Source organism: Oryctolagus cuniculus, chromosome 11 (genome assembly GCF_051225735.1).
Source record: "Oryctolagus cuniculus isolate XC-2025 breed Fujian yellow rabbit chromosome 11, ASM5122573v1, whole genome shotgun sequence".
NCBI lineage: Eukaryota > Metazoa > Chordata > Mammalia > Lagomorpha > Leporidae > Oryctolagus > Oryctolagus cuniculus.
The window spans coordinates 116,964,032-116,976,544 of record NC_142877.1 but is presented as its reverse complement, the minus strand read 5'-3'; the positions used below and the strand labels follow the sequence as shown (position 1 = coordinate 116,976,544).

The 12,513-nt window shown below is 49.3% G+C and overlaps 1 protein-coding gene across 14 annotated transcripts in view; it reads left to right on the top strand.

Moving 5' to 3' along the window:
• Positions 1-12,513, top strand: part of SLC25A17 (solute carrier family 25 member 17) — a 114,334-nt gene that overhangs the window by 40,226 nt on the left and 61,595 nt on the right. For 5 of the 14 annotated variants that reach the window (XM_008275178.5, XM_089309001.1, XM_008275179.5 and 2 more), the window contains 5 exons: positions 863-979; positions 2,046-2,191; positions 2,287-2,382; positions 5,786-5,868; positions 11,024-11,876. In XM_008275178.5, the coding sequence (XP_008273400.1) occupies positions 863-979; positions 2,046-2,191; positions 2,287-2,382; positions 5,786-5,868; positions 11,024-11,171 (590 nt within the window). In that variant the 3' untranslated portion in view covers positions 11,172-11,876. Of the gene's footprint in view, positions 1-129; positions 260-862; positions 980-2,045; positions 2,192-2,286; positions 2,383-5,785; positions 5,869-10,728; positions 11,877-12,513 lie in introns of those variants that run through there. The other 9 variants (XR_016217045.1, XR_016217048.1, XM_017350926.4 and 6 more) reach the window with 6 other exon arrangements.

Here is a 12,513-nt window from a genome sequence, read left to right as displayed (position 1 = left end):
AGTATGTTTGTTTGCTGAGTTTGTCCATTGGTTCAGATGTTCAGTTACTAAATTTAAAATGTATAAGGTATACACCATGTGTCAGGCACTTTGTTACAATTCTATCTGGTATTTCTTTAATCATTTCAGGACTGATGAGGAATATGTTAATATCTCCAGATGGTGTTAAATTGGGATCATGTATGTTCAAAAAAGAAGCATCTGACTCATTCTATTGTTCCACCCTGAGGCAACCTTGGGGGGCCAAGATCTTGAGCTTGTAAGGACCCTGATGCTTGCCCAGCTGTTGTGGGTGTTTTGTGACACTTCATAACCACTGCTTGCCGCCTGCCTGTCCTAATCTCCAAGCACAGAGAAACTCTTCTGTGAGCTTTCTAGTCCCTGATGAAGCACTCTGAATTGCCACCACTTTCTCCCTCCTGTCACCCCTTGTACCAGGTCCGTCCTCACTTAGGTTAGCGTTGTACGTTTATCTTCTCCAGTGCTGTAGACTTAGCTCATTATCAATAAGCCATTCCCCCTCTAAAGCTATTATTTAAGAACTGAATTTAAAACCTCTATCAAGATTGCTCTTTTGAATGCTAAGTAAAATAGGCGAACGCTGGTAAACTGCCTCCTGTTCTGCAAGCGAGGAGCCCACTACTCCTCCTGTGAAGAGGCGCTGCTGCTGCTGGCTTTGCTGTCAGCAAGGCTTCCACATTGCTTCTGATTATGGGGCTTGTGTTGTGCTCTGGCACAAGGGACACCCCACCTGACATTAATGACAGAAGTAGGCATGGAGTACTGATGTGTACTTTGAAATGGCAAAGCTTGAAAGGTTATATTTTGCTTTCCCTTTGTCTTGCCCTGTTTCTTTTTAAAGGAGTGGTGAATGTGTTGCTAACAACTCCACTTTGGGTAGTAAACACCAGACTGAAGCTACAAGGGGCAAAATTTAGGAATGAAGACATTGTACCAACCAACTACAAAGGCATCCTTGGTAAGCATCTCTTGGACGTGTTCCTTTTTAAGAGTTTTTGCTTCTCTTGTACTTGGGATCTGTTGCTGTGGTAAAGCTACATAGCATACAGCCTCGCATCTCGGCTCTGAGGGATTATTGTGTCTGGATTCACAGGGGTTTAGCTCATGTGTCTGGATTCACAGGGGTTTACTCATCCAGGCTGACCTGAGCCTGATAGCCTGGGCACCGTGTGTAGACACCTTCTCCCCAGGACCAGCCTGGGCACCATGTGTAGACACCTTCTCCCCAGGAACAGCCTGGGCACCGTGTGTAGACACCTTCTCCCAGGACCAGCCTGGGCACCGTGTGTAGACACCTTCTCCCCAGGACCAGCCTGGGCACCGTGTGTAGACAACTTCTCCCAGGACCAGCCTGGGCACCGTGTGTAGATACCTTCTTCCCAGGACCTCCTGGCATGTTCTTGTCGTGCTGATGGCAGAAGCACAGGGGGACACACTCAACTGTACAAGCCGAACTCAAGCCCCCGTTTGCCTCTTTGCTGAGACTCTGCCAGCCAAAGCACATCACGTGACCAAGCCCAGGACAAGGGATAGAGAAGGACACCTCTCTTAAGAAGTGTAGGTGGTGCAGTAGGCGCAGAGTGAATACTGCTGACGAATTGTCTACTGATTTTTTTCCCTAGTGTTGTTTTGGGATAAAGATACAAGATTGCCATGTGGTATCTTCCAGCCTCTGGTTTGTAATAGCTCCAGGTTGCCAGGTTCTCGTTTCCCATGCATCTGTTTTTGTAACAAGAACACAAGTCAAATCCTGTGTATGGGCCTCCAGGAAACACTCTTATCTTCACTAGGACCTTGTTGAAAAACAAAGTGTTTCAGTTCTGTAGCTCAGAGTTCCTGGTGGTGCATGTACTTAGGAAAATGTGCTGTTCTAGGTAGGTAGGAAGATTGCCAGTAATTGCGTTTGGTTCCTCAGGGACTCTGTGACTGCTGGTGTCTGTCTGTTACCAAGACAGACCCACATCGCCCTCTCCCGTTTGGGAGTCATCGTCCTGCTTCTCACAAGCCCCCGGTTTCTTGCTTAGATGCTTTTCATCAGATCATTCGAGATGAAGGACTCTCAGCTCTGTGGAATGGCACGTTCCCCTCCCTGCTGCTGGTCTTCAATCCTGCCATCCAGTTCATGTTCTATGAAGGTTTGAAACGGCAGCTGTTAAAGAAACGGATGAAGGTAACTCCTGGTTTTGGAAGCAGCCAGGTGGTCCGCGGAGGCGGCACTGTCTCACTGCTCCGATTGACGTGCGTCCTTCTTTCTTTGCTCTCCAGCTTTCGTCTTTGGATGTGTTTGTCATCGGTGCGGTAGCCAAAGCCATTGCCACCACAGTCACCTATCCCTTGCAGACGATACAGTCAATTCTGAGGGTGAGTGCTGGGGTCTCCCTGCGTGAATGCATAGCCTTCTGTCTAGGTTGACGTGACCCTTCCATTTTCCACGTTTGATGTTCTGCTCACCAGGCTGGCTTTCAGTTGGCTCCCTGTTTGGCTTGGTGTGATGTTTGTGTTGGCAGTTTCTTAAGTAAACAGAAAAGTCCTATGTGGAAAGTGTTTTATTTTTTTTAAGATTAGTTTCTTTGAAAATCAGAGTTAGAGGGAGAGGGAGAGGGGGAGAGAGAGAGAGACCTTCCATCCATTGGTTCACTCCCCAGATGGCTGCAGTGGCCAGATGGCTGCAGTGGCCAGGGTTGGGCCATGCCAAAGCCAGGAGCTTCATCCAGGTATCCTGTGTGGGTGGCAGGGAGCCCAAGCCCTTGGGTCATCTTCTGCTGCTTTTCCCAGGCTGTTAGCAGGGAGCTAGTTCAGAAGTAGATCAGGGTCTGTTGCTGTAGCTTAGTGGGTAAAGCACAGCTTGTGGTGCCGGCATCCCATATGGGTACCTGCACCCACGAAGGAGACCCAGAAGAAGCTCCTAGGCCCAACTCCAGCCATTGCAGCCATTTGGGGAGTGAACCAGTCGATGGAAGTTTTCTCTCTGCCTCTGTCTAACTCTGACTTTCAAATAAACAAATAAATCTTCAAAAAAAAAAAAAAAAAGTAGAGCAGCCAGGACAGGGACCAGCTTCCACAGGGGACGCTGGCATCACAGGAGGCGGTTTTACCTGCTGCATCCCAGCGCCGGCCCCAGAAGTGTTCTTTAACCACCTCTGGAAAGCATGTGTTTGCGTCCTTCTGCAGGTTGATTCACGTGGTGCCCTAGGGCAGGTTCTTCCCTGCGCAGTCCTGGGCTCGTGTTGGTGCACTGAGGAGGAGTGCAATTGACCTTTCCCACAGGACTTTGAGATTTCTGTTTTTTCACTCATTCAATCGGTGTATTTTACACTAAGCACCCACTCTGCGCGAGGAGCTGGGAACGCAATGGTAAATAACACAGTCACGGTCCCTGCCCTCCTAGAGCTAGTGGAAAGGGGAGTGAACAGATAAACCAGCAGAATAAGTAAACAGGTCGTTAGAAATGAGAAGAGCGCTGTAGAGGAAGCAAACTGCATTCTGTGCCGGGTGTGGGGATCATCTTGTAGCGGGAGGAGCACATTCCAGTCAAGATGCAAAGAAGATAAGGACTGAGCCCTGCCAGAGAGGAGGGAGCGTGGTGCATCCTGGGAACCGAAAGGAGCCTGTGCGGCTGTAGGGTGGCTCAGGGTGAGGCTGGACAAGTCCCAGGGAGGTTGTAGGTGGGGGCTGTAGGGTGGCTCAGGGTGAGGCTGGACAAGTCCCAGGGAGGTTGTAGGTGGGGACTGTAGGGTGGCTCAGGGTGAGGCTGGACAAGTCGCAGGGAGGTTGTAGGTGGGGGCTGTAGGGTGGCTCAGGGTGAGGTTGGACAAGTCGCAGGGAGGTTGTAGGTGGGGGCTGTAGGGTGGCTCAGGGTGAGGCTGGACAAGTCCCGGGGAGGTTGTAGGTGGGGGCTGTAGGGTGGCTCAGGGTGAGGTTGGACAAGTCGCAGGGAGGTTGTAGGTGGGGGCTGTAGGGTGGCTCAGGGTGAGGCTGGACAAGTCCCGGGGAGGTTGTAGGTGGGGGCTGTAGGGTGGCTCAGGGTGAGGCTGGACAAGTCCCGGGGAGGTTGTAGGTGGGGACTGTAGGGTGGCTCAGGGTGAGGCTGGACAAGTCCCAGGGAGGTTGTAGGTGGTGGCTGTAGGGTGGCTCAGGGTGAGGCTGGACAAGTCTCAGGGAGGTTGTAGGTGGGGGCTGTAGGGAGCGCATAGGTACTCTCAGCACACTCGGAACCTTTGGAAGCACTGTGAGCTGGGGAATAATGTAATCTAATTTACACTTTTTTTTTTTTAAGATTTATTTATTAATTTGAAAGAGTTACACAGAGAGAAAAGAAGAAGCAGAGAGAGAGAGAGAGAGAGGTCTTCTGTCCACTGGTTCACTCCCCAGTTGGCCGCAACGGCCGGAGCTGCATTGATCCAAAGCCAGGAGCCTCCTCCGAGTCTCCCACGTGGGTACAGGGCCCCAAGGACCTGGGCCATCTTCTACTGCTTTCTCAGGCCGCAGCAGAGAGCTGGATCAGAAGTTTAGCAGCCGATAATCCTCCACCTGCAGCGCTGGCACCCCGGGTTCTAGTCCCGGTCGGGGCGCCAGATTCTGTCCCGGTTGCCCCTCTTCCAGGCCAGCTCTCTGCTGTGGCCTGGGAGGGCAGTGGAGGATGGCCCAAATGCTTGGGCCCTGCACCCGCATGGGAGACCAGGAGGAAGCACCTGGCTTCTGGCTTCCAATCGGCGCAGCACGCTGGCCATAGTGGCCATTTGGGGGGTGAACCAACGGAAGGAAGACCTTTCTCTCTGACTCTCTCTCACTGTCTAACTCTGCCTGTCAAAAAACAAAACACCAGTGCTGCAGCTCACTAGGCTAATCCTTTGCCTGTGGCGCTGGCACCCCGAGTTCTAGTCCCGGTTGGGGCACCGGATTCTGTCCGGTTGTTCCTCTTCCTGTCCAGTTCTCTGCTGTGGCCCAGGAGTGCAGTGAAGGATGGCCCAGATCCTTGGGCCCTGCACCCCATGGGAGACCAGGATAAGCACCTGGCTCCTGCCTTCAGATCAGCGTGGTGCACCGGCTACAGCGCGCTGGCCGTAGCGGCCACTTGGGGGTGAACCAACGGCAAAACGAAGACCTTTCTCTCTGTCTCTCTCTCTCTCTCACTGTCCACTCTGCCTGTCAAAAAAAAAAAAAAAAAACTGAATTAATATGCTGGTCATTTTTTTGTTTTTGATACAGAATTGTCCCTATAATTTTCTGTAAAATGAAAATCCTCATGCTTGCTTCATTGAAAAAAATGTATTTTCATTTATTTCTTTGAGAGGTAGAGTTATAGACAGACAGAGGGAGAGACAGAGAGGTCTTCCACCCAGCGGTTCACTCCCCAAATGGCCACAATAGCCAGAGCTGAGCCAATCTGAAGCCAGGAGCCAGGAGCATCCTCCAGGTCTCCCACATGGGTGCAGGGGCCCAGGTAGTTGGGTCATCTTCCACTGCTTTCCCAGGCCATAAGCAAGAGCTGGATAAGAAGGGGAGCAGCCAGGACACAAACTGGCACCCATATGGGATGCCGTGCCACAGGCAGAGGCTTAGTGTATTAAACCACAGTGCCGGCCCCGAAATATTTCATTATTTAAATGAAAAATAGAGAGTTGATGGTTCTGTGGTACTAATTGGATGTTTTTATTATTGTACACTGTAAGACATTATTGGTACAACATAATTTCCTCTCCAGATAAAAATTAAGATAAAGAAAGCAGCAATAATGATTTATCTTTTTGTTCTCCTTCCCTAGTTTGGACGTCACAGACTAAACCCAGAAAACAGAACGCTGGGGAGTCTTCGGAATGTGCTCTACCTTCTTCACCAGCGAGTGAGGTGAGCTGTGCTGACGGCTCGCGTCCTGGCCTCCTGTGGCTGGTCCCTGCCAGGGAGGGGAAGGTGTGCTCCCCTTGCGCTGCGGCCTCTCCGGCCTCTTCCTTGTGCGCTGTGCTCAGACGTCTCAGCTTAGGAGCGTAGCACGACGTGGCAGCACTTGGGGAAATTGTAGGGGAAAAGTTTGTGTCCTTATTCTGTGTTAGTTACAAATTTGGGTACTTCAGAAAGGGACTCTTCCTGATAATCTGATAGACTGTTCTGTCGACGGCCTTTCCTGTGGCCTGTCTTAGGAGTGTAACATCTGCATAGAGAGGTGGTAGTGGAAGGAAGTGGGCAGTGGAAGGAGAAATGACAGTCAGTTAGCATGATGCTGCGGGATAAGAAAAGCAGCAAGAAGTATCATGGTGGTGCTGATGGGAAAAGTCACTATCGTGACGGTGGTGGTGGTGAGAGAGTCGCTGCTTGAGTGGCAGACCCTGAACTGGATGCTGTACCTGGGCCATGTCCCTAATCCTGACACTGGTTCTGTGCAGTAGGAGGAGCCCTTGTTAGTCCCCTCTTTTGTTTCCAGAAACTGACACCTGGCAAAGTCAACTAAGCCAGGGACTTTGTTTGAAGCAGAGGCTGCCAAATATAACTTTATTGTTGTTCCTGATATAGGATACTTTGAAAATAAATTTATTATAAAAACACGTTTCTGTTAGTCAGCTTTCCATTACTTTAAAACACCTAAGAGGAGCTAGCTTACAAAGGAAAAAGCTTATTTCAGCTGCCAGGTTTGGAAGTTCCCAGTCCATGACTGGGCATCCCCATTGGTTTAGGAGTCTCATGGGTGGCTGAAAGTGTGCAGAGGGAGTATCACAGAGCGAGTCGGGCAGCAGAGAGAGAGAGAGAGAGAGAGAGAGGGAGCAGCACTCTTCCTCTGCCTGCTGTGTGGTCATGATTCATCACAGGCCCACTCTCGCCACCCTAAAGTCCAGTTGTTTCTTGAAGTTCACCTTTAGATTCCGTAATCGGACCAAGCCTCCACCCTAATCCATCAAACGTTAACATAAAGACTTTGGGGTTAAATGTCTGCATGAGTTTGGGGAGCCAAATCCTATTCAGACTCTAGCAGCTTGAGGTGAAAAATACCAAAGACAAAGAGTCAGTATAAAATAAAAAACAAACACCATATCAGCTGCTGGCGAGGAGGTGGCGCGACAGACCCTTCCTGTGCTGCCGCTGGGAATATAGAACAGTACAGCTGCTTTGTAAAACGTTTTGGCGTTTTCTTTAAAAACTTAGACGCCTCAGGGGACCAGCTGTCTGATGGAGAGTGAGGCAGGTTTGCCTGGGCGTTGCTCCCAGTCACACTCTGCAGTGCTGGTCTTTTGGGAACAGAAAGGTTCCACAGGAGGCCGGCAAAAATGACTCAGATCTGCCTCCTCAACCTAAACTTCATGCACCAAGGAGGAGGAAGCCGGCAGGCAGAAACACGTGGCAAGGCAGGTTCCGATCGGAGGGGCTTGGAATCAGGCCAGGGTGGTTGTGAGCTTTTTCAGCCCAGGTGTCTGTTTGAAGGCACCTTTCGCTTCTGAACAGGCTCCAGTGCACTTAAGTTCCAGTGCTGTCCTGCTGTCTTTGGCTCCACCAGTGTGTGCCCACGCCGCGTGATGTGCAGGGCTTTGCCCAGGGTTATCTCTGCACGTGGGCAGCTGTGTCGTAAGGCAAAAACCTGACAAAAAACAGACCTGTTAAAGTGTAAGGAAGGCCGGCGCCGCGGCTCACTAGACTAATCCTCCGCCTTGCGGCGCCGGCACACCGGGTTCTAGTCCCAGTCGGGACACCGGATTCTGTCCTGGTTGCCCCTCTTCCAGGCCAGCTCTTCTGTGGCCTGGGAGTGCAGTGGAGGATGGCCTGAGTACTTGGGCCCTGCACCCCATGGGAGACCAGGAGAAGCACCTGGCTCCTGCCATCGGATCAGTGGGGCGCGCCGGCCGTGGCAGCCATTGGAGGGTGAACCAACAGCAAAGCAAGACCTTTCTCTCTGTCTCTCTCACTGTCCACTCTGCCTGTCAAAAAAAAAAAAAAAAAAAAAAATAGGGGGTTTTTCTGAGAGTCAAAAACTGGAAACAACCCAAATATCCGTCACCAGGTGAATAGGTACATAAGCTGTGATATACTCATACGGTGGAAAGTGACTCTGAAAAAGACGGAATCACTAATACACACAACAACGTGGAGGAATCTCAGAATTATGCTGAGGAAAGAAGTCAGACAAAAAGGAATTGGCACTAGAGGATTCCTTTTCTATGAAAGCCTGGAAATGCACACTGACCTTTAGTGTCAGAGAGCACATCAGCCGGGACCTGGGGCCAGGGTCGATGGAGAGGGTGGCCCTCAGGGGCGCGAGGACTGGGTTCTGTCTTGAACATGCCGATGCGTCGTGATGATGCATGTCAGTCAGCTCTCATCAAACTGAAGTCAGCTCAGCTTTAGGCTCCAAGGACCTGGGTACATCACTCCTGTTTTTATCTTCTGTGTTTCTCCTTATTCCTTTTCCAAAAGGTAGTCACTGTTAAGGAGTCTATTTCCAGAACATTGCATAAAACATTTGTGTAACATGTATGCAGCTTAGGTTTTTATTAACAAAAATCACAAACGTCCCTACATCTCAGTATGTGTGGACTCCTTTTGTCCGGTGACTGCCTGGGTCCTGTTACATAACGTGCCAGCAGTTATTTACCAGAGCACTTACTGATGGGTATTCTGGTGGTTTCTGGGTTTCTGCCTTTGCAAACGTTGCTGCGTGAATAGCCCGTAAATTTAGCTTTGTGCACCTGAGTGGGTATAATTGTAGAGAAAGTTCCTGTGTGTGAAATTACCTGGCCAAAGAGTTTGAACATACAACAATTTGACATTTTGTAACTTTAAAAATTAGTGCCAAATTGTGACCCAAGAAAAGTGATGCCAGTTTCTATTTCTACCAGCACTGGGAAAGGTTAGAAAAGATGTAGTAATCAGAAAGTTAAGAGAGTCATGTCAGGTGGAACTCTGAGCATATACAGTTTTCAAAGGTGAGTTTTCTCCTCTTTCATCTGATTCTGACTCAATGGATATTGAGTGGATATTAGTGGTTATATTCGCCCCTTACAGATCACTGAACAGATTTAGAGAAACAAAGTGACTTGCCCAACGCAGAGGCAGAACCAGATGTTCAAACGCGGGGACACTGTCATGAATGAGGAGCCTTCATTGCCTTAGTCGGAGTGCTCTGCGCTCATGGACGTGTCTGTACTGCCCAGCAGAGTCGCCGCTACCCGCATGTGGCTGTAGAGCTTGTGAAATACGCTGGCGTAGAGGGTAAAGCCACCGCCTGCACGCCAGCCATCCTTATCAATGCCAATTCAAGTCTCAGCTGCTCTGCTTCAGATGCAGCTCCCTGCTAGTGGTCTGAGAAAAGCAGCAGCAGGTGACCCAAGTGTTTGGGCTCCCTGCCACCCTCATGGGAAACCCGAGTGAAGGTCTTGATTCCTGGCTTTGGCTACTGCCATCTGGGGAGTGAAGCAGTGGCTGGAAGAGCTCTCTCTCTCTCTTTCTCTGCACCTCTCTCTCTAACTCTGACTTTTAAACAAATAAATCTTCAAAAAGGAAAGAAAGAAATATGCCCAGTATAACCAAGACACTAGATTTCATGTTTTTAAAAATTTTGATTGCCACACGTGATTAGTGGCTACCATAATGCATAGCACAGTATTACCGTGTCAGGCTCTCCCAGTGTGTGTGGCTAAGAATCAGCTGATGTACTTCTTAAAGTGCACATCCGTGCTTCCTGTCTCGGGTGGGGCCTGGTGATCTGCATTTCTAAGCAAACCCTGGTGCTTCTAATGCGGGTGTACCTTGCCTCGAGGAGCACTGAAGGGGAATTCCTTGGGTTAACCTAATTCAGATTAGTCAGTGAACTAGAAGTTCAGGGTCAAGTCTTTTTATTCCTGTGTATCACAGTCTTCCCCCAGAGAGGGCTTTCATACATCAGATACATTAGGTGTATGAATTTATGTTGTTTTTGAATGGAGCACCGATTAATGTCCCAATCTGCACACTGTTTATAGTCCCAGAGTTGCTAATGGGCTGGTACCTGGGAGTTCACTTTCAGCCGGTAGCTGTGGAGAGGTCGTTTCCTCTAACTCCGGGCTTTCCCAAAGCCCTCGCCTCCCAGTTGAGAGCAGTGGGGTCTCAGGGCTGGCGCCATCATCCTTGTCACCTGGAAGCTTGTTAGAAATGCAGTCTTGAGTCTCATCCCAAACTTAATGATGCAGAATCTCTGCGATTAGACTTGACTTGGAAATCTTCTTCGAGTGGTTGGGGTACCATGCTGAATTTGAGAACCCTGGGGTAGAGGGTCAAATTTATAGAAATTCTGAGATCGGGAGGCTTTTGGTGTCTTTCCATGGTTTTTTTTTTTTTTTTTTTTTTAAGATTTATTTATTTGTTCGAACGTCAGAGTTACAGAGAGAGAGATCATCCATCTGCTGGTTCACTCCCTAAATGGCCATCCTTGCTGGGGCTGGGCCAGGCTGAAGCCAGAGCCTGGAACTCCATCCAGGTCTCCCACGTGACGGCAGGGACCCAAGTACTTGGGCCATCTTCCTCCACTTTCCCAGACACAAGAGAGCTGGATCGGAAGTGGAGCAGCCGGAGGTTGGACTGGCACTCACACGAGATGCTGGCATTGTGGGCACCTTAATCCACTTCACCACGCCACCTTCTTTCTGAGACTAAAATGGCAGTTTTTCTACCACTGTTGAACTGGGAAAGTGTTAAAGTCAAGATCTGGAAGTTCTTAGATCTCAGATTCTGGCATTAATATGGTTTTAGGAGACTTTGGGATCTGTGTCCTACCGGTGGGATATTGTCAGCTTTCTGCTAATTAGTGGGGAATACGAACACAGTGCAGATGGCTCCTGAGTACTCAGCTTTTATCAGTCTCCACATGTCTTTAAAGGTAAGAAGTGCTTCGCCAACAGAAGTCTGTGTTGAAACGTAAAACCTGCATTGCTCCCTTTGATTCCGAGGATAAGCCTTGCAGAGTAGCCGATGGTGGCGCGTCTTGATGCAGGAGTTGACTTCTACAGAGAAAACCGTTTGCTTTTTCAAACCTCTTTCCTTCCAGGCGTTTTGGGATAATGGGACTCTACAAAGGCCTTGAAGCCAAGCTGCTGCAGACGGTCCTCACGGCTGCCCTCATGTTCCTCGTTTATGAGAAACTGACAGCTGCCACCTTCACCGTCATGGGGCTGAAGAGTGCGCGCAGGCCCTGAGAGGCCCCGGCAGGGGTTTCCTTCTGAGAAGAGAAGGGATTCTCCTTCTGTTCCGGCTCTTCCACCACAAGTCCTACCCTCGCTGGCCTGAAAGGCATCCAAGGGGGAAACGGAGTCCAGCCAGCTGGACTTATTGCCAACTCAGAATATTCGACGTCTGGTTGGATTTTGAGGTGGAGGGTAGACTAATATGGGAAGAAAACATGATTGAAAATCTAAAAATGAGTCTGTGGGGTTTTTGTTGGTTTTCTTAAGGGAGCCGGACTCTGACTCTGGTGTGTGATCTTTCCCATCTGAAGTTATTCTGAAATTTACCAGCTCTTTGCTTTCCCTGAACTCTCTCCCAGGCTCTGGGACAAATGAAACAACATATAATTCTCATCCGATGCTTTTGTATGTCTTTGTCTTGTCATTTTCTCCCCCAAAAATAATACGTGCCGTGGGCATGAGTTTACTTTTATTAGGCTTTTTTTCTCCTGCTTAAGGAGACGTATCTTCTTTAGTACATGAACTATTTATTTTTGGGGAAGACAATGAAGATTGTTAATCTCAAATGATTCTCTTCTAAACTATTTTTGAATGTCACCTATTCATTAGTGTTTGACATAGTTTTTTTCAGTATTTATTTGGAATCCATTCTTCCATTGCAAAAGACTTGAGGTTTGTGTGTATCCATGTAAGCCCCAATAAATTGTCAGCACAAAAGACTGTCGCGAAAGTTGCTCTTTATTAAGGTGTTGTTACATTGGGTTTGCAAGCAGTTGTTAAAAATAACAAAATGGGGCTGGCGCTGCTGCTCACTTGGCTAATCCTCCGCCTGCAGCGCCAGCACACCGAGTTGTAGTCCCGGTTGGGGCGCTGGATTCTGTCCCGGTTGCTCCTCTCTCGGTCCAGCTCTCTGCTGTGGCCCAGGAGTGCAGTGGAGGATGGCCCAAGTGCTTGGGCCCTGCACCCCATGGGAGACCAGGAGAAGTACCTGGCTCCTGACTTTGAATTGGCACAGCGCGCCAGCCATAGCAACCATTTGGGGGGTGAACCAACGGAAAAGGAAGACCTTTCTCTCTGTGTGTGTCTCTCTCTCACTGTCTAAATCTGCCTGTCAAAAAATAAATAACAAAATGGGGGAGCAAAAACCCTGTTTAGGCTCCGGAATATTACAACCTTTTATAAGCTTTTGATGGAGGCTTTTTATTTTGAGAGCACACATCTGGTTTAGGTTATTTCTCTGGATGTTCCTCGTGTCCTGCTACTCCAACTGAGGTCCATTTAACAGCAGTGCCTTCACCAGCCAAGGGCCTGAGCGCACAGCCTGGCCTGCTGAATCATCTTCATTTTAGCAAGA